The sequence below is a fragment of the Pristiophorus japonicus genome, chromosome 9, assembly GCF_044704955.1.
Source record: "Pristiophorus japonicus isolate sPriJap1 chromosome 9, sPriJap1.hap1, whole genome shotgun sequence".
In the NCBI taxonomy this organism is placed as follows: domain Eukaryota; kingdom Metazoa; phylum Chordata; class Chondrichthyes; family Pristiophoridae; genus Pristiophorus; species Pristiophorus japonicus.
Window position 1 is genome coordinate 79,263,284 of NC_091985.1, and position 27,017 is coordinate 79,290,300.

Genomic DNA, 27,017 nt, shown 5'->3' on the forward strand with positions numbered 1-27,017 from the left:
GAATTCTGACCTCAACTCAGTGCCGAACAATGCAGCCAAGGAACTGTAGATATGAACCTGCATCCTACCATTCAGGACAAGATGTTGGGATGTCAACATACTGTATCTCTGTGCCCCCATATATCTTTGTAATAAAGTACCTTGCACCTGTTGTGTATATCAAGTTTGTTAACTATGTCTTGACTGTCAAGCTGTCAGCTTCCTTCTTTGTGACTGGTTAAGTGTTGGCCTTGGTGTCTTTCATTTTAATTGATTATTTTCCCATTTTCATTATTCACAAATCATATAATGCAAAACATTTCTCTCCAATCATACTCCACTAAAAGAATTCCGAACAATTCACATATCAAGAGATAGTCACTGAGAAAGTTGCTCATCCACCCCATATACCCATAAAAATATCACAAAACATATACATAAAGACACAAAAAATTGCAAACTTACCCATATACTTGACTTTGATAATCTTTTGCCTGCCTCCTTAGAAGAGAAAGTCTGGGAAATCATTTCAGTCACCCACCTCACCCCAAGTATGTGCAGCAGCCCATCTGCTGGAGTTTTTTTGTCGACCTAATGCCCCAATGCACAGATCAAAAAATCCCAGGAATAACCCCCAGAAACTACCATGAGCTGCTCCCAGTCTTTAGGTGCTTTTCCTATGGTCTGCTACTCCTTGTAGTCACCCTACATACTAATGCAAACGTTTTAGGAAATATGGAGGAAAACCATGTTGCTGAAACAAACCTGAGAGAGATAAAACAGAAGACAAAGAAGAGAACAAGGGAAAGTAAAAGGGAATAAGAGGTGAGTGGGAAGAGGTCAAGACAGCTACAAAAACAGATCTGTATATGCTCAGGAGTCTATCTTCAATGAACAGACTCCTGACTTTTTTTTCAGCAGCCCAAAGAATGGAGAAGAGGAAGGCTGTTGTCTGGACACAGAGAGAGTGAGAGCTGTCTTGAAGCCAAAAGAAAGGAAAAGGACAGAGAGACCATAGAAACATAGAAACATAGAAAATAGGTGCAGGAGTAGGCCATTTGGCCCTTCTAGCCTGCACCGCCATTCAATGAGTTCATGGCTGAACATGCAACTTCAGTACCCCATTCCTGCTTTCTCACCATACCCCTTGATTCCCCTAGTAGTAAGGACTTCATCTAACTCCTTTTTGAATATATTTAGTGAATTGGCCTCAACAACTTTCTGTGGTAGAGAATTCCACAGGTTCACCACTCTCTGGGTGAAGAAATTCCTCCTCATCTCGGTCCTAAATGGCTTCCCCCTTATCCTTAGACTGTGTCCCCTGGTTCTGGACTTCCCCAACATTGGGAACATTCTTCCTGCATCTAACCTGTCTAACCCCGTCAGAATTTTAAACGTTTCTATGAGGTCCCCTCTCATTCTTCTGAACTCCAGTGAATACAAGCCCAGTTGATCCAGTCTTTCTTGATAGGTCAGTCCCGCCATCCCGGGAATCAGTCTGGTGAACCTTCGCTGCACTCCCTCAATAGCAAGAATGTCCTTCCTCAGGTTAGGAGACCAAAACTGTACACAATACTCCAGGTGTGGCCTCACCAAGGCCCTGTACAATTGTAGCAACACCTCCCTGCCCCTGTACTCAAATCCCCTCGCTATGAAGGCCAACATGGCATTGGCTTTCTTAACCGCCTGCTGTACCTGCATGCCAACCTTCAATGACTGATGTACCATGACACCCAGGTCTCGTTGCACCTCCCCTTTTCCTAATCTGTCACCATTGAGATAATAGTCTGTCTCTCTGTTTTTACCACCAAAGTGGATAACCTCACATTTATCCACATTATACTTCATCTGCCATGCATTTGTCCACTCACCTAACCTATCCAAGTCGCTCTGCAGCCTCATAGCATCCTCCTCGCAGCTCACACTGCCACCCAACTTAGTGTCATCCGCAAATTTGGAGATACTACATTTAATCCCCTCGTCTAAATCATTAATGTACAGTGTAAACAGCTGGGGCTCCAGCACAGAACCTTGCGGTACCCCACTAGTCACTGCCTGCCATTCTGAAAAGTCCCCATTTACTCCTACTCTTTGCTTCCTGTCTGACAACCAGTTCTCAATCCATGTCAGCACACTACCCCCAATCCCATGTGCTTTAACTTTGCACATTAATCTCTTGTGTGGGACCTTGTCGAAAGCCTTCTGAAAGTCCAAATATACCACATCAACTGGTTCTCCCTTGTCCACTCTACTGGAAACATCCTCAAAAAATTCCAGAAGATTTGTCAAGCATGATTTCCCTTTCACAAATCCATGCTGACTTGGACCTATCATATTACCTCTTTCCAAATGCACTGCTATGACATCCTTAATAATTGATTCCATCATTTTGCCCACTACCGATGTCAGGCTGACCGGTCTATAATTCCGTTTTCTCTCTCCCTCCTTTTTTAAAAAGTGGGGTTACATTGGCTACCCTCCACTCCATAGGAACTGATCCAGAGTCAATGGAATGTTGGAAAATGACTGTCAATGCATCCACTATTTCCAAGGCCACCTCCTTAAGTACTCTGGGATGCAGTCCATCAGGTCCTGGGGATTTATCGGCCTTCAATCCCATCAATTTCCCCAACACAATTTCCCGACTAATAAGGATTTCCCTCAGTTCCTCCTGCTTACTAGACCCTCCGACCCCTTTTATATCCGGAAGGTTGTTTGTGTCCTCCTCAGTGAATACCGAACCAAAGTACTTGTTCAATTGGTCCGCCATTTCTTTGTTCCCCGTTATGACTTCCCCTGATTCTGACTGCAGGGGACCTACGTTTGTCTTTACTAACCTTTTTCTCTTTACATATCTATAGAAACTTTTGCAATCCGTCTTAATGTTCCCTTCAAGCTTCTTCTCGTATTCCATTTTCCCTGCCCTAATCAAACCCTTTGTCCTCCTCTGCTGAGTTCCAAATTTCTCCCAGTCCCCGGGTTCGCTGCTATTTCTGGCCAATTTGTATGCCACTTCCTTGGCTTTAATGCTATTCCTGATTTCCCTTGATAGCCACGGTTGAGCCACCTTCCCTTTTTTATTTTTACGCCAGACAGGAATGTACAATTGTTGTAGTTCATCCATGCAGTCTCTAAATGTCTGCCATTGCCCATCCACAGTCAACCCCTTCAGTATCATTCGCCAATCTATCCTAGCCAATCCACGCCTCATACCTTCAAAGTTACCCTTCTTTAAGTTCTGGACCATGGTCTCTGAATTAACTGTTTCATTCTCCATCCTAATGCAGAATTCCACCATATTATGGTCACTCTTCCCCAAGGGGCCTCGCACAACGAGATTGCTAATTAATCCTCTCTCATTACACAACACCCAGTCTAAGATGGCCTCCCCCCCAGTTGGTTCCTCGACATATTGGTCTAAAAAACCATCCCTTATGCACTCCAGGAAATCCTCCTCCACCGTATTGCTTCCAGTTTGGTTAACCCAATCTATGTGCATATTAATGTCACCCATTATAACTGCTGCACCTTTATTGCACACACCCCTAATTTCATGTTTGATGCCCTCCCCAACATCACTACTACTGTTTGGAGGTCTGTACACAACTCCCACTAACGTTTTTTGCCCTTTGGTATTCTGCAGCTCTACCCATATAGATTCCACATCATCCAAGCTAATGTCCTTCCGAACCATATTTGGGATGAGAAATTATACAAGTGGTTAGACATTGCATAGATTCATGAGGACTTGTAGTTACTGATATATTTTATGGGCACCCATTTCAGGAATGGGATTTAGAAGAGAGGGACTTTCTCGGAACTAGTGGGTGTGGGGATGTCGAAGGCTTTTAGAAGGAGGGACAGCTACTATCAGGACTCATTGAGCCCACATTATAAAATACTGCATCCTCCAATTCACTGAGTAACACCAAACACAACACTAACATAAAAGGGAATTTTGGCAAACTTCAATAATACATCTGTTAATGCTGGTAAACTGTACTTTAACAACTTTGAAGTTGGCTGACAAATAGATTGCCATTTCAAGCACACATTTTAAGACAACAGGATACTACGCACAAGAATCATTATTTCATATTGTGCCTAGGTTCTATTAAATTATTGGCATTTGATTCCTTTGTTAAACAACAGATGTTGCAATATCCTTATATTGGCAACAATGCATTCCTTCTATAATTTGTGTTAGCTCAGTCAATAGAAATTTCCTTTACATTCTCAGTAAGTTCCTGTTTTTGTGAAGTAAACGGCCAGTTTATATTTGACTTTGAAAAGTGAACATTATAGCTAGAGCCTGAAGTGGGTAGTTATGATCTATTCCAGTCCAGAAAAGTCCTCTTGAACCGAAGCAATGTCTAATCTCTTGTATTGAACAAGATGTACTATTACCTGAAGTTTTAGAATTGTGTGTAATATAGTCTGAAAAGGTTGCCAAAACATATACAGAACACTATGGTCATTCTCCACACTCCTCAGCATTCCATAAAATTTTATTTGTAAATATATAGTTCAATGTCTTAAACAGTAGTCCAACATCATACATTAGTAAGTCATTCGTTCACAATTACACAGATGACTCATCCACATCCCAAACACAATTGATTCTTCACAAAAGGGATTATGATGTCTGTGGTGGGGAAAAATAAGGGGATGTAATGTAACTTGTAGTATAGAATGCAATTCAATATTTAAGCATAATTAAGCCAACAAAAGAGGGAGCCTGCGTAGGCCCCTGAACAGAGTGACACTAACAAAGTAAATCAGCAGCATGGATGGAAAACACGAGGGACTCCCTTCAAAGTTGCCCCATAAATTCTCCCCATGTCTCCTCACTTTGGGACAGGGAGCTTCTTTGAGGATTTAGGTAACAAAAGCAAAGAAAGAACATGTAATTATATAAGCGCCTTACATGACCTCAGGATTTCCCAAAGCACTTCATAACCAATGAAGTACTTTTGTAGTGTAGTAACTGTTGTAATGTAGGGAAACGCAGCAGCCAATTTGCACACAGCAAGATTTCACAAACATAAATATAAATGACCATAACCTGCGTTAGTGATGTTGGTTGCAGGCTAAATATTAGCCAGGGCACTGGTGAACTCTCCTGAACTTCTGTGAATAGTGCAGACGGGGCCTTGGTTTAGTGTCCCATTTGAAAGACAACACCTCCAACAATACAGCACTCCCTCAGTACTGCAATGAAGTGTCACACTAGATTATATGATGAAGTCTCTGGAGTAGGACTTGAACCCATGGCCTTGGCTTAGAGGTGAGAATGCTACCATTGAGCAAAGGCTGACAACTATAATGAATTTGATATTGTACAAACTTGCTTCAATCAACTACACAAGGACATTTTGTTTTAAACCATGTATTCAAGTTCATTGGGCAATGAGCCAAGCTATGGATGTTACCAGTCAGGTCTCCTCGTGAAAATAAAGTTACAAAGGACACCCAGTTCAGAGAAAATAAATTTACTTCACACTTCCTGTAGTTTATGTCATCCAAATTCCTTGTTTGAATTCCACCATGAGGTCTATTACTAATTATCCTACTGATTAGTAAACTGTCACTACACATTACATTTTCGAGCAGATACATAGATTATTTTACTCTTTATTTATTTTTAAATGCTGCACACGTGATCTAACATTATTATATTCCAGTCTGAGCTTCTTCTGTTACTTTGATTCGACATAACCTACTGAAATTGGGTCAAATGGGAAAAGCTGAAAATGTATCTATACGATGCTCATTATATCGAAAATCTAAAGCGAAGTACCCAGGCACATTGTGCAGGACACCACTCAGTTTAAAAAGGGAAAATGAGACAGTAATGTCAATCAGAAAGTAGTGATCAAGTGCTTCCAGCTTGGATTTCAAAAGACTAAATTTTGCAAGAGGAGGAAAAGACTGAGGTGGGGTAATGTGTTTCAGTTTTGAGGCATTGGGAAAGAATTAAGAGTCAGAGACTGTGCAGAGAGTATTCATTTTAACACAGACAGAATTTAGGGAGTAAGAAGCGCATAAGACTGTATAAATGGAGCTGGCAAGGAGAAAGGTTCCACAGAGCACTGTTCAGGTAGCATTAACAAAATAGAGAAAGACAGGAAAGGTTGAAGGTTAGAGAGGGAATCACCGATCAGATGACAAGCTTTTTCTTGTATCCTGTACAGGACTGAAAGTGCAGTGTAAGAACCATTGACATTATTACGGCATTGGCCTGGAATTTGTGGTCCGGTTGACGGCGAATTGGCAGTGTTCGTCATCATTGAAACTGACAGCAACTTTGGGATTTGAAGTTGCAATCTGACATTCAAAACTCCGACACAGGCTGCGCTGTGCAACAACTCCCGCCCCGCCCACAGTACCAGCAATCTGTAATTACTCACTGATGAAAAATCGGCTCTTCCACAGTAATTACACTGTTAAATTCCCCAATAAATGTTAAGACACAAAAGGATTAGGTGTAATTGGGGTTTTAATGGTGTATTGCTTGCTAAACAAATGTTATGGGCCTGAAAAAATAATTTAAATTTTGGGCAGTGTGAAATTTATCAATTTTTAAGAAAACATTTAATTTTTAAGAAACTTAAAAAAATAAAAAGGTCGTTAATCTTTACTTCAGGTTCGCCTTTTTCCCCATGTGAGAGCTCCAATCTGTGTTTTGATCTCCCTAACATTTTTTAAGTTAGTATTTTAAGAGCTTACTCACTTCCTGGTTTGCTGTCTGAAAATTCTGCATTTTGATTGGCTACTTAGACAGCTTGTTGATGTCACAGCAGCTCGCACAAGGGGATTCCCACTAAACTCCGTTGATTTGAATTGAACGTCGGAAAACCAGAAGTTCTCGACACAGAGATCGTGAGCTTTCTTCTGGGCCAGCGGCAAACGCCTTTGCTTCCCTACTGACCGCAAATTCCGAGCCATGTATATACTAAGCACAGAGGGAAAGTTACTTTTACTGTCAGGATTTAAAAGGTCAACATATTCAAACTTTGTAGGTTCACATCAAAGCCTGGAAATCCTTTTAAGTAGAGAAAAAGAAAAGGTCTTGACTTGAAACAATTAGAAGAGTTCTGTGAAATTATCAACCATATGAATACATTTCTGGTCTGAATTATCTACATCTTCCACTTAAAAGTTTTTTGTTAACTAAAAACTTGTTACTACTAATATGTTATAGCTATTGGGATACGTATTGTGCTTAAAATATGAGGTTTTTAATGAGTCACAAAAAAAAAATCATTCTCTTAATGTAATTAAAAATAAATCCCATTTTCTTTTAAGACCACACAAAGGCAATGTAGTAAGAGTCCTGGTGCAGAGTACGACAGGAGCCAGTGTTTCAGACTTCACTCTTACCCGTCAAGGTTTAGCTTGTTCAGCTGGTTGTCTACACTGTTAAATAACACTGTTGAATAGCACCACTATGAAAACAAGTGTGTGATTTTCAAAATAAACACAATAGACATAATGCATCTGTGCATAAATTACACAATCACCATTATGTGGGCGATTACCGCATACAAAAATAAGAATTCCTACCCCCAGTTGCATAGCAGCCTACTTCCTCTACCCACCCACCCAGTGAGCTTCACTTTTCTGTATCTTTACAACTGACAAAAAAGCTGTACTGCAAATTGGTTTCCTTCGCTGCATTTGTACAACACATATTGTTCTTCAATGTGCCAGAAAAGCCCAGTTTTATCTTCATTTTTTGGGATGGGAGCAGGGTGAAGACTTTCTGCACAAATATAGCTTTTTGACAAAAGTTGTAATTTCCAAGAAATGAGACATCTTTGAAGTCAACATCTGGCCTTTCACAAAAATAGCACATGGCATTTTTATGCTTTTGTTTTTACATATCTTTAAAAGAATTAAACAAATAGATTTTTCAAACATAGTGACCATCAGACAGAATTGCATTGAAGTAATTGTTCCAACTGCAAAAGTGAACAAAGAAATAATAGGCCACATTTTCAGAATAAACAATGTGTTCACTCATACAGTTATAACAAGGGAAATTTGGCACTGGTGTCATACAACTCTGAGGAAAAGATTTTCAGTATAAGCACACATTCACTCTGACGCAGAGATGAATTATTGTAATAAAAAACTTGGACTTAAAAGATTTATTGTCCAGTCACCCTGTAAAACTCAAGTTATTTGTAATTATTTTGTGTCAATGGGTGCCTACTGTCAGAATTAACTTTCTCTTGCTCTCTGACAGCACAACATGCAACTCCCATCCTATCCAGAATGGATTTCAGCAACAGGAAAGAATGCTGTGGAAACCTGCAATTGGCAATAATACAAATCACATTCATAAAATGCTCAAATATCAATCTAATAAAACAGAAAGAATATTTCCCCCTAACCAAAATCTCTTTTATGGACTGTATACAAATGTGGTGTAATGAAAATTAGACTCTTAACAATTAAAAAAGTGTGTGGAGACATTTTATCGTGACAGCATTTGCCCATTCTATCAGACAAATTTCCCAGTATAATAGTCCAACATTATATGCTGGGTGTCTCCAGTAACTGCACTTAGAGTCTGATGGTGATTAAGCTTCTGAAATTTAGGGGTGTTTTTTTTGCTTAAAGGGACTATAGTTTCTTCTGGCCTTGAAATACACTGATGAGTAATCTAAATTTTCTAGTAAAGTGGAGTTTTTTTAATGCCAATTTTGACTCCTTTCCTGACTCCTACTGGTGTACAGCTATATAGACACCAGCTGCCCTCTGGCACTTCACCCAAGTGGCTATTCTTGATGTGTGAGCTTAGACAGTAAATGTTGGCAGGCAATTAGTCAATAGGTGGCGCGATAGTTGAGCCCAATCCTGATCTCATCCAATATCAACATACACATGCCAGCAAAGGTCATTAGATGGCAATCAGGAATGGGAACACTGGCCGATTAATCCCTTCCACTAGCAGTTTAACAACTGTGATCCACATTGTGGGATTGAAAGCTGTCATACAATCTGCTCAGATGTCTCTCCTTTATTTTAAAATGATCCCGACTGGAATGATGAAGGTACAGGATATCAAAGACATTGTATCAGTTTTAGCATTCTCACGCTCACACTAAAGGGAGAATTACAAAGTTTTGCTTGTCGTACCACTTCTGTTGCCAGAATAACACACGCTTGCATTTTGTCAGTCAGTGGCTTCTTGAGAACAGCCAAGGTAGCTTTTACCATATTACATCATGACATCTTTAACAGTTGTACATTTCTTTACTATTTCTACTGCTGAATAGAAAGAGAGAAGGCACTTTAATGTTCCTGTGGCACTTTCTCCATTTACTTTTCTTGTCAGAAATGCCGCTAGCAAATCCACGGCAATTTACAAGACCAAAAAAGGTATGTGTCTGCAGCCGCCAAAACAAGATAAGTTGGCCCTTTTATATTTCCAGGTGCAATCAATGGCAGAACTAATGCTTACTGTGAAAGTACCCATGGAGGAAGAAAGTAGATTCGGGGAGTGGGAAGGAGAGGGGAAAGAGTTGGGAGCAATGCTTTTGTGGGGAGAAGGGAAAAGTTGGGAGTGGCATTTTGGGGTGAGAATGGAAGGATAGTGCCAGCCATAAAAGAGGGAGTTGGACGAAGAGTACCAGCTTGAACTGGGGCCAAACCGATCAGCTTGAACTGTTATGGGTGGGGGAATGGGGGTGGTGGAAACAGCAGCTTGAACCGAAGAGAGTAGAAGAGTAGCAACTTAATTAGGCTGGAGAGGACAAGAGTGCAGGCTGAATTGGTGAGGGGTAAGAGTGCCAGTATAAATTGGAAGGGTTGAAGAAGAGTGCGTCTATAAAAGGGTGGGAAGTGGATGAGGTAGATGGGGCACAATTGCCCATTTTTTAAGAGGCCCATTAGCGACTCCGGTGAGAGGGTGTTACTGGCTCCTGGGAAATTGCCCGGGGGTTTGCGGAGGCACTGCCATAATAGCGCCATGCCCTGCGAGTAGCACGCTGGGCAGCCGTGCAACCGGCGATGATGTCAGCGCCATATGCGGTGACTCCTCAGTGCTGTGCACCGACCCCTTTCCGCCTCACGGGGGATATTGACCTGCGAGGCTGCCGCTTGTGGGTGTCAATGCCAGCTTCGCGTGTCGCAGAACTGGCCCACATCCACTCGCGGGGCGGACATTAAAGGGGAGGTCGCCAGCGCCCTGCGCCGCCATCTTAGATTTTTTGCCAGCTCTCGGGTAGGCTTTTAATTTTTTTTGCATGGTCTGGGCCACCATCGTGCAGACGGCAATCCCTTTTGGGTACCACGCTGCCCCGGTGGTCCAGCGGAGGCCATCAGAGGCCTTGTAGACTGTGCAGCAGCTCTGCCCTTTAAGTGAAGTGGAGATGCGTTGAAGCGCGTTAGTGCTGCGCAGAGTATCCGCATAGCGCTCCCGACTGCGCCCTATTAGTGCCACTGGTCCTGCTCCTAAAGGAAGTGGAGCGCACGTGATTGCGCTCCACTTTCTTTGAGGGACGGTAAGCCCAATTCAGTGGCTGGGGTGGGTCTTCTGTGCCGGGTGCAGAAAGTCCCGCCCCGAGCAGGTTACCGCCCTCAATCGGGGCGCAGGGCAATTTCACCCCCCACAGTGTTTGTATGAATTGGGCTTGGAAGGGTCAAGACTGCCTTTGGAAACTGGGGTGGATGTGGGAAGAGTGACATTTAAAATTTACTTTTGTTGATTCAATTATGTTTCCCCCTCTTAATTTAAAGTGCTATGGGAGGTTTTCTTGTAATTGGACACTACAGAAACATGTTATGTGCTTTACTTCAGTGCCACAGGAGATCCACTAGTTTGCTTCATCTCATTAAAAAATGGCAGCCACATAGCTGCTGCTATAACATCCGCTGTGTTATACTCAGTTACCTTCAGCTGGTGTAAAAATCAAAAGTCAATGACTCATAACTACTTTTATTTTTACATATCTTATATTCATCGGGGTAAATTATTTTTAGCTTCAAATGCTGAAGCGCAGTGAAATTCAGAATGCCGGATGATGCACCAATTTCCCAGGGAACATGCCCTTAGCTCCATCTAGAAAATACATTTTGAGCCACAAGATCTGACATGTTCTGTGAAAAATTTCCAAATCCACCACTACAATAATTTCACTTTTCTATACTTCAATTTTTATCCCTCTAGAATAGCTGCATCTTGGGTCCAGTTAAGCCATGCGGTTCAGCTTTCACAGAAAAACAATCTGAATATTGCAGAATGTCATCCAAAACACCAATATTTTAAAATCTGATGTAAAAAAGGAATTCAACTTATTCAGTCACCGTGAAGCAGTGGCTTTTAGTCATAGGCCTTTATTCAGGGCTGGTTTACAGTTGTATGACTGAGTTATCAGCTTGTTTTGTCAACTTTTCCAAGTTTTGTAGGTTGGCGTGTATAGGTTTGCATCAATCAGTAGATGCTACTTTCATCAACTTTTCATAACATACAATTCACATCATATGTGAAATAACTGAGCTTGATCCATTTAATGGATGAAAAAAGTAAAAGTACAGATTTCAAAGTATAATCAAGCATAATTCTAAGGAGCAGGTACGTAATAAAAAACTAAGTATGGAAGATGCACATGTCTGAAGGATGAATTTAGTGCATTTTTTGCACTGATTTATACAGTACTGTTTTCTTATATGTGATGTGCCATATTGGTTAGTACAGATAATTTCCCTCTTCTCATTCTTCTTTCAGCACATAGTATTCAAATAATCAAAAAACAAATGCACTAATTTCAGTTAGGCTCCTGCTTCACCTTTTTCCAAAAGATTTTACTATGCAGTTTGAATGCTGCAGGCTTATGTCCTGTTGGAAAATAATTTGTTTGTAAATAGGATAACGTTAATGCATTTACTTTCAGAATCTTTGCGACTTTTGTGCTGGCAATTCACAACTTATAACACATCACATCACTAATTATGGAGGATTTCCCCGAGACATTTCAATCCAGCATTTTTAACTCTACAGACAGATAGCATATTGGCAAATGAAGCAATATCCTATGCCTCTATACTGACATTTTATTGATTAAAATTAATGTGCCTTGCATTTTCTCAGAAACTTGGAATGTATAAATTTTTGTAAACATTGCCTGAAGAAGAAATTCTGTCCAACCAGACAATTTTCTGAGTGATGAAACAATTGTGAGCTTTCTTATTATGAACTCTTTTTCCAAAGGGCTGCTTTGGTAAAACATTGAGAAATATCCTGAAGGATGCCAGTCTTGTTTCTGTTATTTAATGTTAAGTTTCTCAAAATCATACGGTCAGTTTTCAACACAACTTTTATGCCTGTAACAGAACAGTCTCCTCCATCCACTTTTGAAGGGGTTTTCCCTGAGCTGTCCCACCGAACACACTGGTCTCCAGTGACAAAGTTCATGCTGTTAACAGACCCTGTATTTCATGGTTTAGAAATCCCACTGATACGCCTCTTCTCTATAATGCAGAGTTCAGGAACTGAAGGAGTTCAGCTCGATTCCGGTCTCTCTGTGGGGTTGAAAAAGAGTTTATGTGCCTCAATATATTGAATGCATCTGTCATAACACAAAATGGGTCATTTTCATAGTTCATTTAAGTGGTCGGAGAATCTTGTGCATTGGGTCCCTGAGTTTCTGATGCAGTCTCCTGTGGTGCAGATTCCCAGTTAGAAGGCAAAGCACCATTCCTACACTGTTACATATATAAAAATGCAACATTTAGATAATTAAAACTCAAATGCTGGAAATCCAGACAAAAATGACTGCAAAATATTAGAAATGAACAGCAGGTTGATCAGTATTTCAAGAGAAGGTATTGAATGAGGCTCATCCAAAATGTTAAATTACCTTTCTCTTTCGGATGCTGAACAACCTGTTGTACATTTTCTATTTTTAGTAGACATTTTTCTCAGAGATGCAATATGCCCATGGTACATTCTACATATTCTCAATGATTCAAAAATTCACTTTCCTTTCATCCTGTTCCCAATTTTCAAGATAAAATTATTCAAAATTGAACAGTCTCTAATGTAGGCTACATTTAACAAACGTTAGACAAAGCTTCAGTGACTAAAACTGACTGTTTTAACAATCCAAGTCTTTTTCGGACATTTCAGAATGTGATGGCAGCTTTAACCATTAATTAGGCAGCAGGTCATTAACTTCAAGGGATTATTTTTACATTCTTTTCAAAAATACTGTACCATTCCATGTCACAAACTGGGTGGAGGGGAAGGAAGAGGAAAGTTGTGAAACCTAAAAGGCATAGTGCAAACTGTCAACTTTAACATGGGCTAAAGAAGGGGATAAAATCTTGATTACTGTTGGAAAGTGTGCATGCAAGGCCATCAGATGAGAACAGAATCAAACTCAGCTGCAATGCTCTTCTTCATGGAGTAGTCTTCTGACACTATATAGGTTTACATAAAGGATGCCACCGAGTGAGGTGGCAGAGTGCTACAGGCATCTATAGTGCATAACCCCAGTAAAAGCCTTAACCTACGACGTGTTAAAAAATTGTAAATGACAAAATGGTTAAACGGAAGGAATAGCAATCTGTTAGAAAGACAACAGTTCAAAGCCTTGCAACAACCCTTACAGGAGACAGAAACTATTTCAAGTTGGGGACAAGTAGAAATTTTGCAAATGGATCCACTGAACAATTTCTAAAGCGTTGTCAGATGAATCAGTATGATTCAGCACCTAAAATGTTCGACCTCCTCAGGGCTGAGGTGTAAACCATGATTTCTCAGAAGGCAAGTTCTTTTTATTTTATTGTATTTTTAAACTTTATACATGACAGAAAAGGGGCAGTACAGTGTTTCACATACATCACTGTTCTCCTTTAAGTTAATCCGCTAGTAAAAGTAAAACAAGTTAACCTACCTCTTTATCATCTCTGGTCTTTTTAACTTTCATTTTTATTTTCTTTCCTGTAATCACGCTGTATTTATCACTTTTGTCCCTGTCTTTCAGAAACTGCAACGAGAACATTTTTTGTAAACACAAATCAACATACTGTCAAAACCAATGCATTGATCACCATCTTGTGTTCACAGGTAGAACTACTAACTGTTGGAATTCTTCCTTCTAAATGAGTCGCTGAATAAATTAGACAGAGATTTAAACATTTGCTTTTTCTATCTGAAAGGAAAAGGTTTCCCTGAACATTTGAAACACTTTCGAAAGGGCATATAGCGGTGAGAAAAATCTCTATTTCTGTAACAATAGTGAAGCATTTGTTATAGCCCACAATGTCATACGATTTGATTATGAAGTTGTGAACGGGTAATCAACAAGCAAACATATTTAGCATTCTATACACTGAACTGCTTGTTATGTATGTAAACCTGTAAATACAATGTCTAGCCACCAGAGGGTTTATCCCCTGGAGTCCCAGGGGATCCCACAATCCCTGGGAGCACCTGTATATAAGGAGACCTCACAGGCTGGAGAGGCACTCTGAGCTCTGTAATAAAGGACTACAGTCACACCTCACTTTGAGCTTGCAGTATCTAGTCTGACTCTTTATTCAAGACATAATAACTGGAGACGAGATACAAAGGACGAACCCCACCGCAACAATGCAGAGAACTGTGGGCATCTGGAGAAATTTTCTGAGGGAGATGATTGGGAAACCTTCGTGGGGCAACTCGACCAATACTTCGTGGCCAATGAGCTGGAAGGCGAAGTAAACACTGCCAAACGAAGCGCGATCCTCCTGACCGTTTGCAGGGCACCAACGTATGGCTTCATGAAAAACCTGCTCGCTCCAGCGAAACCCACAGACAAGTCGTATGATGAGGTGTGCACACTGGTCCGGGAGCATCTAAACCCGAAGGAAAGCGTTCTGATGGCGAGGTATCGGTTCTACACGTGCAAGAGGTCTGAAGGCCAGGAAGTGGCGAGCTATGTCGCCGAGCTAAGGCGCCTTGCAGGACATTGCGAATTTGAAGGACACTTGGAGCACATGCTCAGGGACTTCTTTGTACTTTGTCATTGGCCATGAAGTAATACTTCGCAAACTGAAGTAATACTTACCCAACCTTGAGTAAAGCCACCGCGATAGGCCAGGCGTTTATCGCCACCAGTGACAATACCAAACAAATTTCTTAGCACACAAAGGCTGTTGCAAGTACTGTGAACAAAGTAACGTTGTTTTTGAATCGAAATGTACAGGGCAGGACTTACACGACTGCAGCTGCATGTCCGCAGATAACTCAGAGTCCATCATCAAGGGTGGTGAATATAAAGCCATTAACACCTTGTTGGCGCTGCGGGGGTGATCATCGTTTCCATTCATGCCACTTCAAAGGATACGTTTCCAAGGGCTGTGGAACAATGAGACACCTCCAACATATGTGCAGGCGAGCTGCAAACCCTGCTAATCCTGCAAACCACCATGTAGCAGAGGAGGACAGATCCACGGTGGATCATGACGAACCAGAGCCTCAGACTGAGGCGGCAGAGGTATATAGAAACATAGAAACATAGAAACATAGAAAATAGTTGCAGGAGTAGGCCATTCGGCCCTTCTAGCCTGCACCGCCATTCAATGAGTTCATGGCTGAACATTCAACTTCAGTACCCCATTCCTCCTTTCTCGCCATACCCCTTGATCCCCCTAGTAGTAAGGACTTCATCTAACTCCTTTTTGAATATATTTAGTGAATTGGCCTCAACAACTTTCTGTGGTAGAGAATTCCACAGGTTCACCACTCTCTGGGTGAAGAAGTTCCTCCGCATCTCGGTCCTAAATGGCTTACCCCTTATCCTTAGACTGTGACCCCTGGTTCTGGACTTCCCCAACATTGGGAACATTCTTCCTGCATCTAACCTGTCTAACCCCGTCAGAATTTTATATGTTTCTATGAGGTCCCCTCTCATTCTTCTGAACTCCAGTGAATACAAGCCCAGTTGATCCAGTCTTTCTTGATAGGTCAGTCCCGCCATCCCGGGAATCAGTCTGGTGAACCTTCGCTGCACTCCCTCAATAGCAAGAATGTCCTTCCTCAGGTTAGGAGACCAAAACTGTACACAATACTCCAGGTGTGGCCTCACCAATGCCCTGTACAACTGTAGCAACACCTCCCTGCCCCTGTACTCAAATCCCCTTGCTATGAAGGCCAACATGCCATTTGCTTTCTTAACCGCCTGCTGCACCTGCATGCCAACCTTCAATGACTGATGTACCATGACACCCAGGTCTCTTTGCACCTCCCCTTTTCCTAATCTGTCACCATTCAGATAATAGTCTGTCTCTCTGTTTTTACCACCAAAGTGGATAACCTCACATTTATCCACATTATACTTCATCTGCCATGCATTTACCACAAAAAGTGTCCCCCCCGATAATGCTGAAGGTTGAATTAAATGGACTTCCAGTGTCCATGGAATTGGACACGGGCGCAAGCCAGTCCATAATGAGCAAAAAAACTTTCGATAAATTGTGGTGCAGCAAGGCCTCAAGGCCAGTCCTGACTCCCATTCGTACTAAACTGAGAACGTACACAAAGAAACTGATTCCCATAATCAGCAGTGCTACTGTAAAGGTCTCCTACGAGTTACTACCCTGGGTGGTACCGGGTGATGGCCCCACACTGTTTGGCAGGAGCTGGCTGGGAAAGATATGCTGGAACTGGGACAACATCCGAGCGCTTTCGTCCGTCGACGACACCTCATGTGCCCAAGTCCTAAACAAGTTCCCCTCGCTGTTCGAACCAGGCATCGGGAAGTTCCGAGGAGCAAAAGTGCAGATCTATTTGATTCCGGGGGCGCGACTCATCCATCACAATGCAAAAGCGGTACCTTACACGATGAGAGAGAGGGCGGAGATCGAGCTGGACAGGCTGCAATGAGAGGGCATCATTTCGCCGATCGAATTCAATGAGCGGGACAGTCCGATTGTTCCAGTCGTCAAGGGAGATGGCACCATCAGAATCTGTGGTGATTACATAGTAACTATCAATTGTTTCTCACTGCAGAATCAATACCTGCTACCAAAGGCAGACAACCTATTTGCAACACTGGCGGGAGGGAAATCGTTCACGAAGCTGGACTTGACCTCGGCCAACATGAGGCAGGAGCTGGAGGAATCATTGAAAGGCCTCACCTGCATCAACATGCACAGAGGTCTCTTCATTTACAACAGATGCCCGTTTGGGAATCGATCGGCCGCGGCGGTATTCCAGAGGAACATGGAATGCTTGCTGAAGTCGGTCCTGCGCACCATGGTCTTCCAGGACTACATCTTGGTTACAGGTCAGGGCAGCGTAGAGCACCTGCAGAACCTGGAGGAGGTTCTTAGTCAGCTTGATCGTGTGGGGCTCAGACTAAAATGCCCAAAGTGCGTTTTCCTGGCACCTGAAGTGGAGTTCCTGGGGAGAAGAATCACGGCAGACGGCATCAGGCCCACCGATTCGAAGACAGAGGCAAAGAACGCACCAAGACCACAGAACGTGACGGAGCTGTGGTCATTTCTAGGACTCCTGAACTATTTTGGTAATTTCTTACCGGGTCAGGGAAAATTGTTAGAACCCCTGCATTCTTTACTGCGTAAAAGAGATGAATGGATATGGGGTAAAAGCCAAGAAAATGCCTTTGAGAAAGCTAGGAATCTGTTATGTTCAAACAAATTGCTTGTGTTGTACGATCCATGTAAGCGTTTGGTACTAACATGTGGTGCATCGTCGTACGGGGTCGGGTGTGTATTGCAACAAGCTAATGAATTTGGGAAATTGCAACCGGTTGCTTATGCATCCAGAAGTTTGTCTAAGGCCGAGAGTGCCTACAGTATGATCGAAAAAGAAGCGTTAGCGTGTGTTTATGGGGTGAAGAAAATGCATCAATATCTGTTCGACTCAAATTTGAATTGGAAACCGACCATAAGCCACTTATATCCTCTTTTCTGAAAATAAGGGGATAAATACGAATGCATCGGCCCGCATCCAGTGTTGGGTGCTCACGTTATCCGCATACAACTACGCCATCCGCCACAGGCCAGGCACAGAAAACTGTGCCGATGCTCTCAGTAGGCTACCATTGCCCACCACAGGGGTGGAGATGGCACAGCCCGCAGATTTAGTTATGGCAATGGAAGCATTCGAGAGTGAGCAATCACCTGTTACTGTCCGACAGATTAGAACCTGGATGAGCCAGGACCCCTTACTGTCCTTAGTAAAAAAACTGTGTGCTCCATGGGAGTTGGTTGAGTGTTCCGTTAGAGATGCAGGAAGAAATAAAGCCATACCAGCGGCGCAAAAATGTCTGTACAGGCAGACTGCCTCCTATGGGTAATCGGGTAGTGGTGCCAAAAAAGAGATCATCAGTGATCTCTACAGCACCCACCCAGGCATCGTAATGATGAAAGCGATAGTCAGATCCCACGGCCCCAAGTTTCCACATGATTTGCTGCTGATTTTTTAGGAGCAATTGGTGTAGAACGAAATCGGAATTCTCCACATTTAGTTTGCTCCAGTTCTAGTCAGTTAGAACAGTTTCACTTTGGAACAGAATTTTTTTTTCAAAAGGGGGCGCGTCCGGCCACTTACGCCTGATTTCAAAGTTTCGTGAGTGAAAACTTACTCCAAACTAACTTAGAATGGAGTAAGTGAAGATTTTTGTACGCTCGAAAAAAACTTGTCTACACTTTAGAAAATCAGGCGTAGGTTACAAATTAGGCGTAGGGAACGAGGTTGGGGGGGGGGGGGGGGGAAGGGAAGTCATTAAATTCTACAATCAATCCTTAGTTATACTTATACAAATATTATACAAATAAATCCAACCTGAATAAAAATTTATAAGCAAAGAAAAGATTAAATAAACCATGTTCCTACCTGTGTGAAAGTGCTTCAGGCAGGCCTTTCATGTTGGAGACAGGCAGGGGTGTGGCGTCAGTGTCTCGACGGCAGCGGCAGCAAGCTTCGAGCTGAGCTGCAGTGCTTGAGGCAGGCCTTCATTCTCTTCGTGGCTGGCCGCGAAGAAGCAGCACCGGACGGACCCGAGGCCATTCGGCCATGAGATATCAGCGGCGTCAGTGGCTGGCCAGCAGCCGAAGAATCAGCGGACCGATGTGAGGTCATTCGGCCATGAGATAGCAGCGGCGTCAGTGGCTGGCCGGCAGCCGAAGATACAGCAGCAGCCTTCGAGCTGTGAGGGGGACTGAGGCCATTTGGACAGGGAGAGGCAGCCACATCGACAGTTTTATATTTAAATTTGCAGAAAGGGTGCTGCATTGTCAACACAACGTATTATTGCAAAGTTGAATTGGCACTCTTATTTCTCCAAACACACAGTTCTTAATTTGCATGCACCAATGCAGCACCGGTTCTGCAAGTTTACCAGTGAAAAGCTGAACTCACTGATTTCAGCAGGTGATTTATTCAGCAGTGCTGCTAAAAGCACTCCCTCACACACAGAAATATCAAAAAAAATTAAATTACAAGCCTTTGCAGGGTCCAAGAAACAAATCTTCACTTTTTCTGCAGTATTTTAAAAAATGGCCGAGTGCCAATGTTTGTGTGAGACTGCGCATGCGCGCACGCTCCAACGCGCATGCGCAGGGTTGCCGGCACCACGAAGGCTAATTTAAATTGTACCCGCCCCCTGCTACTTAGAAAATCGGCGCGAGTGTTAGGCTCCGCCCCCTGCTGCGAAGAGCGCGCCGCGCCAAGCAGCTCGAGAATATCGGACTTTTTTTTTTAGGCGCAGTTTTCGGCGCGAAAAACAGGCGCCCAGCTCGGAGGTGCGCTGTTTTCGCCGCGGCACGAAACTTGTGGCCCACATGTGGTGGCCCGGAATCGATGCAGACTTAGAGTCCTGTGTGCACAAATGTAATACATGTTCACAGTTAAGCAATGCATCCAGGGAGGCGCCACTACGTTTATGGTCCTGGCCCTCCAAACCGTGGTCCAAGGTCCATGTCGACTATGCAGGCCCATTCTTGGGAAAAATGTTCTTAGTGCTTGTAGATGCGTACTCCAAATTGATTGAATGTGTGATAATGTCGGCAAGCACGTCCGCTGCCACCATTGAAAGCCTATGGGCCATGTTTGCCACGCACGGCCTGCCTGATGTCCTTGTAAGTGACAATGGGCTATGCTTTACCAGTGCAGAGTTCAAGGAGTTCATGACCCGCAATGGGATCAAGCATGTCACATCTGCTCTGTTTAAACCAGCGTCCAACGGTCAGGCAGAACAAGCAGTTCAAACAATCAAGCAGAGCTTGAAAAAGGGTAACTGAGGGCTCGCTGCAGACTTGCTTATCCCGAGTCCTGCTTAGTTACCGCACAAGACCCCACTCACTCACTGGCGTCCCACCTGCTGAACTGCTCATGAAAAGGGCACTTAAGACAAGGCTCTCGTTAGTCCACCCTGATCTGCACGAACAGGTAGAGAGCAGGCGGCTTCAACAGAATACATATCATGATCGTGCAAATATGTCACACGAAATTGAGATAAATGATCCTGTATTTGTGTTGAACTATGGACAAGGTCCCAAGTGACTTCCTGGCACTGTTTTGGCCAAAGAGGGGAGTAGGGTGTTTGTGGTCAAACTCTCAAATGGACTAAACCAAAGTCAGATTTACAGACTATCCAGAACAACCCACAATAGTCCCTACCTTTTTCAACCCTCCAACACACACAAGTGGCAACCGACCCAGCGGTTGACCACGAAGCAGAACCTATCACCTGCAGCAGCCCAGCAAGGGCCCAACCATCGACTCACCAAAGCCAGCATTTGCACTGAGACGATCAACCAGGGAAAGGAAGCCCCAGATTGACTCACATTGTAAATAGTTACACTACTGACTTTGGGGGGGGGGGGGGGGGGGGGGGAGGGAAAGAGTGTTGTTATGTATGTAAACCTGTAAATACCATGTCTAACCACCAGAGGGCTTATCCTCTGGAGTCCCAAGGGATCGCACAATGTATATAAGCATCTGTATATAAAGAGGCCTCACAGACTGGAGAGGCACTCTGAGATCTGTAATAAAGGACTACGGTCACACCTTACTTTGAGCTTGCAGTATCTAGTCTGTCTCTTTATTCAAGACATAATACTGCTATTGAAACATATTTGCTTCATGGTATGTAGGTATTGCTGAACCATTTGTGACATCACCCACCTTCTCCAGTATAGATTTAAATTTGCCAGCAGAACATACATTTTAAGGGAAAAGCACAAAGTGGGTGGAGCCAGAGCAGGAGTATAAGGTTTTTGAAATACTGTGCTAAAAGCCACAAGTTTTTAAAATCAGCAAGCGCCAATTAGTTAAGCCAGCCACATATTTAAAAAATTGTTAATGTGCAACTTTAATGTGATTAATATAATGAAACTTATGCCAGTTACTTACTAAAATGAGAGCCTAAGTTATATCCATGTATACAGCTTTTCCTGCTTCTTACTATTTCTGTTTTGAGCTACTGACCTCGATTTCTTTTAGATATAGTGTAGGAATGATACTTTACCTTCTGCTGTTTTTTCCCTCCAGAGAGTGAAGTATATGAGCAAATGACAAAGAAGGGAGACTGCATGACAGCACTGCTTCCTTTGCCCTTATAGATCAAGATAACCCCACAAAGCCAATCCTTAGGGAACCACACTTTTCTGTTACAAGAAAGGCATTTGCTGACAAAGGAACTCCTACAAAAGACGACAAGAGCAAAGGGGTGTCACCTCTGGCTGATTGGATACCGCGCTCAACATGCTTGCAGATTAGACAAGCCTGCTATATGTGGCCTATGTTGATCTTAACATAAGAAATAGGAACAGGAGTAGACCATATGGCCCATCAAGCCTGCTCCGCCGTTCAATAAGATCATGGCTGAACTTCTACCTGAACTCCACTTTCCTGCCCAATCTCCATATCCCTTGATTCCCTAACATCCAAAAATCTATCGATCTCAATGAGCATCCACAGCCCTCTGGGGTAGAGAGTTCCAAAGATTCATAGCCCTCAGTGAAGAAATTCCTCCTCATCTCAGTCCTAAATGGCTGGCCCCTTATCCTGAGATGATAACCTCTAGTTCTAGACTCTCAAGCCAGGGGATACACTCTCAGCATCTACCCTCTAAGAATTTTATATGTTTCAATGAGATAACCATTCATTCTTCTAAATTCCAGAGAATACTCACTCTCTCTTCATAGGACAGCCCTCTCATCCCAGGAATCAATCTAGTAAACCTTTGTTACAACCCAAGGCAAGTATATCCTTCCTTAGGTAAGACCACCAAAACTGAACACTGTAATCCAGGTGTGGTCTCACCAAAGACCTTTTTCATCATCTTCTTAAGCAGTCCTCCGGAGTCGAAGATGACTTGCTTCCACACTAAAATGAGCTCCAAGGTGACTGATGAGACCAATGTGGGACTCTCTGTCACAGGTGGGGCAGACGGTGGCTGGAGGGAAAGGTGGATGGGGTGCTTGATTTGTTGTATGCTCCTTCTGCTTTTTTCCCTTGGCTTCCACGTGCTCCCGCCGAAGAGACTCGAAGTCTTCTGTGCCTTCTCGGATGCTCCGCCTTCACTTTGAGCGGTCTTGGGCCAGGGATTCCCAAGTCGGTGGGGATGTTGCATTTTTTCAAGGAGGCTTTGAGGGTGTTCTTGAAGCAGTTTCTCTGCCCTCCTGGGGCTTGCCTGCCTTGACGTAGCTCGGAGTAGAGTGCTTGTTTCGGGAGTCCAGCATTGGGCATGTGGATAATGTGGCCCGCCCACCGGAGCTGGTCGAGCATGGTCAATGCCTCCATGCTGGGGATGTTGGCCTGAGAGAGAACACTGACATTGGTGCATCTATCCTGCCAATGAATTTGCAGGATTTTGCAGAGGCAGCGTTTGTGGTACTTCTCCAGTGCTTTGAGGTGCCTGCTGTAAATAGTCCATGTCACTGAAGCATAGAGGGCGGGTACCACTACTGTTCTGTAGACCATGAGCTTGGTGCCGGGTTTGAGATCCTGGTCTTCGAACACTCTTTTCCTCAGGCGGCCGAAGGTTGCACTGGCACACGAAAGACTGTGTTGGACTTCGTCATTGATGTCTGCCTTTGCTGATTGTAGGCTCCCAAGGTATGAGAAGTGGTCCACATTGTCCAATGTCTCATCGTAAATCTTGACAACCAGGGAGCAGTACTGTGTGATGAGGACAGGTTGGTAGAGGACCTTTGTCTTACTGATGTTTAATGCGAGGCCCAGACTCTCGTTCGCTTCAGTGACGATGTCAACGATGGTTTGGAGTTCGGACTCCGAGCATGCAAGGTCTCATTGTGGATCTTGATAACCGGAGAGCAGTACCGTGTGGTGGGGGCAGGTTGGTAGAGGATCGTTGTCACTTAACCTGTCTATATCCCTTTGGTATCACCAAAGCCCTATATAATTACAGCAAGGCTTGCTTACTCCAACCTCCTTGCAATAAAGGCTAACATACCATTTGCTTTCCTAACCGCTTGCTATACTTGCATGCTAACTTTCAGTGATTAGTGTACAATGAAACCCAAATCCCTCTGAATACCAACATTAACTAGTGTCTCAGTTTTAAAAAACGTTGCATTTCTATTCTTCATACCAAAGTGGATCATTTCACATTTCCCCACATTATACTCCATCTGCCACCTTCTTGCCCAATCATTTAACCTGTCTATATCCCTTTACAGCCTCTTTGCGTCCTCCTCACAGCTTACTTTCCCACCTAGCTTTTGTTATCATCAACAAACTGGGATACATTAAACTTAGTCCCCTCATCCAAGTCACTGATATAGATTGTAAATAGTTGAGGCCCAAGCACTGATTGTTGCGGCACCCCACTAATTACAATTTGCCAAACCGAAAATGAACTGTTTATTCTTACACTCTTGTTTTCTGTCTGTTAACCAATCCTCAATCCATGCTAATATATTATCCCAATCTTGTGCAACAACCTCTTGTATGGCACCTTATCGAATGCCTCTTGAAAATCCAAATACGCTACAACCACTGGTTTCCCCCATCTACCCTACTAGTTACACCCTCAAAACAACTCTAATAGATGTCAAACACGATTTTCCCTCCATAAAACTGCTTTGACTCTGCCTAAACATATGATTTTAAGTGCCCTGTATAATATACTATTATAAGTGTCCTTAAGAATAGATTCTAGCATTGTCCTTAGTAATGATGTCAGACCAACTGGCCTATAGTTCCTGGTTTTCTCTCTCCTTCTCTTAAATAGCATTGGTTACATTTGCTACCTTCTAACCACGGTGACCGTTCTAGAATCTAGGTAATTCTGGAAGGTCAAAACCAACGCATCCACTATCTCTGCAGCCACCTTTTTTAAAACCCGAGGATGTAGGCCACCAAGTCCAGGGAATTTGTCGGCTTTTAGTTCCATTAATTTCACAGGTACTGTTTCGTTACTGATATTAATTACTTTAAATTCCTCATTAGATCCTTGGTTCCCCACTATTTTTGTGTCTTCTACTGTGAAGAAATACAAAATATTTATCTGCAATTTCCTTATTCCCCATTATAATTTCTTCTGTCTCTCTTTCCAAGGGACCCACATTTACTTTAGTTGAACATACTTGTAAAAGCTCCTGCAATCTGTTTTCATATTTCTTGATGGTATACTCTCATATTCTATTTTCTTCCTCTATCAAGTTATTGGCCATTCATTGCTGATTTTTAAAATCTTCCCAATCTCAGGCTTGCTATTATTTTTCACAACATAGTAAACCTCTTAAACTGATACCAGCCAGAACTTCTCTGGTTAGCCATGGTTGGACCACTTTTCTTGTGGAGTTTTATTCCTCAAGCATTGAAAATGATTACTTCTTTAAATGTTCGCCATTGCTTATCTACTGTCATATCTTGCAATCTAAATTCTCAAACAACCTTAGCCAACTGGCCCCTCATACCTATGTAATTGGCTTTGTTTAAAGTTCAGACCTTAGTTTCGGACTTAACCACATCACTCTCAAACTCAATATAAAATTCATGCATTATATAGTCACTCTTCCCCAAAGGATCCTTTACTACAGATTACTAATTAGCCTGATCTCATTATACAATACTGGATGTAGAATAGCCTGTTCCCTAGTTCGATCTGTAAGAAAGACGAAGAGAAGGGATAACCATCCGTAGTTCACTAAGGATGGTTATCAAATTGAAAACAAGGGCATACTAAATGGCCAAGACTAGTGGGTGGCCAGAGGATTGGGAAATTTTAAAAGCCAGCAAAGAACGATTAAAAAAAATAAGGAGGAGGAAGATATATTATGAAAGTAAACTAGCATGAAATATAAAAACAGATAGTAAGAGTTTCTACAGGTATATAAAAAGGAAAAGAATGGCTACAGTAAATGTTGGTCCCTTAGAGGATGAGACTGGGGAATTAATAATGGAGAACAGGGAAATGGCAGAGACTTTGAACAAATATTACGTATCGGTCTACACGGTAGAAGACACTAAAAACATCCCAATCATAGATAATCAAGGAGCTATAGGGAAGAACTAAAACAATCACTATCATTACTTGGTAATGGGACTAAAGGTGGACAAGTCCCCTGCACCTGATGGCTTGCATCCTCGGGTCTTAGAAGAAGTGGCTGCAGATATAGTGGATGCATTGGTTGTAATCTACAAAAATTCCCTGGATTCTGGAGAGGTCCCAGCAGATTGGAAAACCGCAAATGTAACGCCCTTATTTAAAAAAGGAGGCAGACAGAAAGCAGGAAATTATAGATCAGTTAGCCTAACAGTTGTCATTGGTAAAATGCTGGAGTCCATTATTAAGGAAGCAGTAGCAGGACATTTGCAAAAGCATAATTCAGTCAAGCAGAGTCAGCATGGTTTTATGAAAGGGAAATCACGTTTGACAACTTTGCTGGAGTATTTTGAGGATGTAACGAGCAGGGTGGATAAGGGGGAACCAGTGGATGTGGTGCATTTGGATTTCCAGAAGGCATTCGATAAGTTGCCACATAAAAGGTTACTGCACAAGATAAAAGTTCACCGGGTTGGGGGTAATATATTAGCATGGATAGAGCATTGGCTAACTAACAGAAAACAGAGAGTCGGGATGAATGGGTCATTTTCTGGTTGGCGAACAGTGACTAGTGGATTGTTGCAGGGATCGGTGGCTGAGGCCTCAAATATTTACAATCTGTAGTAATGACTTGGATGAAGGGACCGAGTGTAATGTAGCCAAGTTTGCTGATGATACAAAGATATGTGGGAAAGCAAATTGTGAGGACACAAAAAATCTGCAAAGGGACATAGACAGGCTAAGTGAGTGGGCAAACATGTGGCAGATGGAGTATAATGTGGGAAAATGTGAGGTTATCCACTTACGCAAAAAAAATAGAAAAGCAAATTACTATTTAAATGGAGAAAAATTACAAAATGCTGCAGTACAGAGGGACCTGGGGGCCCTTATGCATGAAACTCAAAGTTTTATGCAGGTACAGCAGGTAATCAGGAAGGCAAATAGAATGTTAGCCTTTATTGCAAGGGGGATGGAGTATAAAAGCAGAGAAGTCCTGCTACATCATCATAGGCCGTCCCTCAGAATCGAGGAAGACTTGCTTCCACTCCTGCTACAACTGTGCAGGGTATTGGTGTGGCCACACCTAGAATACTGCGTTCAGTTTTGGTCTCCGTATTTAAGGAAGGATATACAGGTTGATTGAAGGTTCACAAGGTTGATTCCGGAGATGAGGGGGTTGACTTATAAAGATAGGTTGAGTAGGTTAGGCCTGTACTCATTGGAGTTCAGAAGGCTGAGAGGTGATCTTATCGAAACATATAAGATAATGAGGGGGCTCGACAAGGTGGATGCAGAGAGGATGTTTCCATTCATAGGGGAAACTAAAACTAAGGAACATAGTCTCAGAATAAGGGGCTGCCCATTTAATACTGAGAAGAGGAGGAATTTCTTCTCTCAGAGAGTTGTACGTCTGTGGAATTCTCTGCCCCAGAGAGCTGTGGAGGCTGGGTCATTGAATATATTTAAGGCGGAGAGAGACAAATTCTTGAGCGATAAGGG

General features: G+C 42.8%; 1 protein-coding gene across 4 annotated transcripts in view; it reads right to left on the bottom strand.

Annotated features, from left to right (window-relative positions):
• Positions 1–11,309: 11,309 nt before the first annotated feature.
• The window catches only part of LOC139273119 (protein FAM133), a 60,076-nt gene continuing 44,368 nt past the window's right edge, over positions 11,310–27,017 (bottom strand). For all 4 annotated transcript variants that reach the window (XM_070889525.1, XM_070889522.1, XM_070889523.1 and 1 more), the window contains exons 6-7: positions 13,887–13,979; positions 11,310–12,510 (exon numbers count right to left, since the gene is read on the bottom strand). In XM_070889525.1, the coding sequence (XP_070745626.1) occupies positions 12,460–12,510; positions 13,887–13,979 (144 nt within the window). In that variant the 3' untranslated portion in view covers positions 11,310–12,459. The remainder of the gene's footprint in view (positions 12,511–13,886; positions 13,980–27,017) is intronic.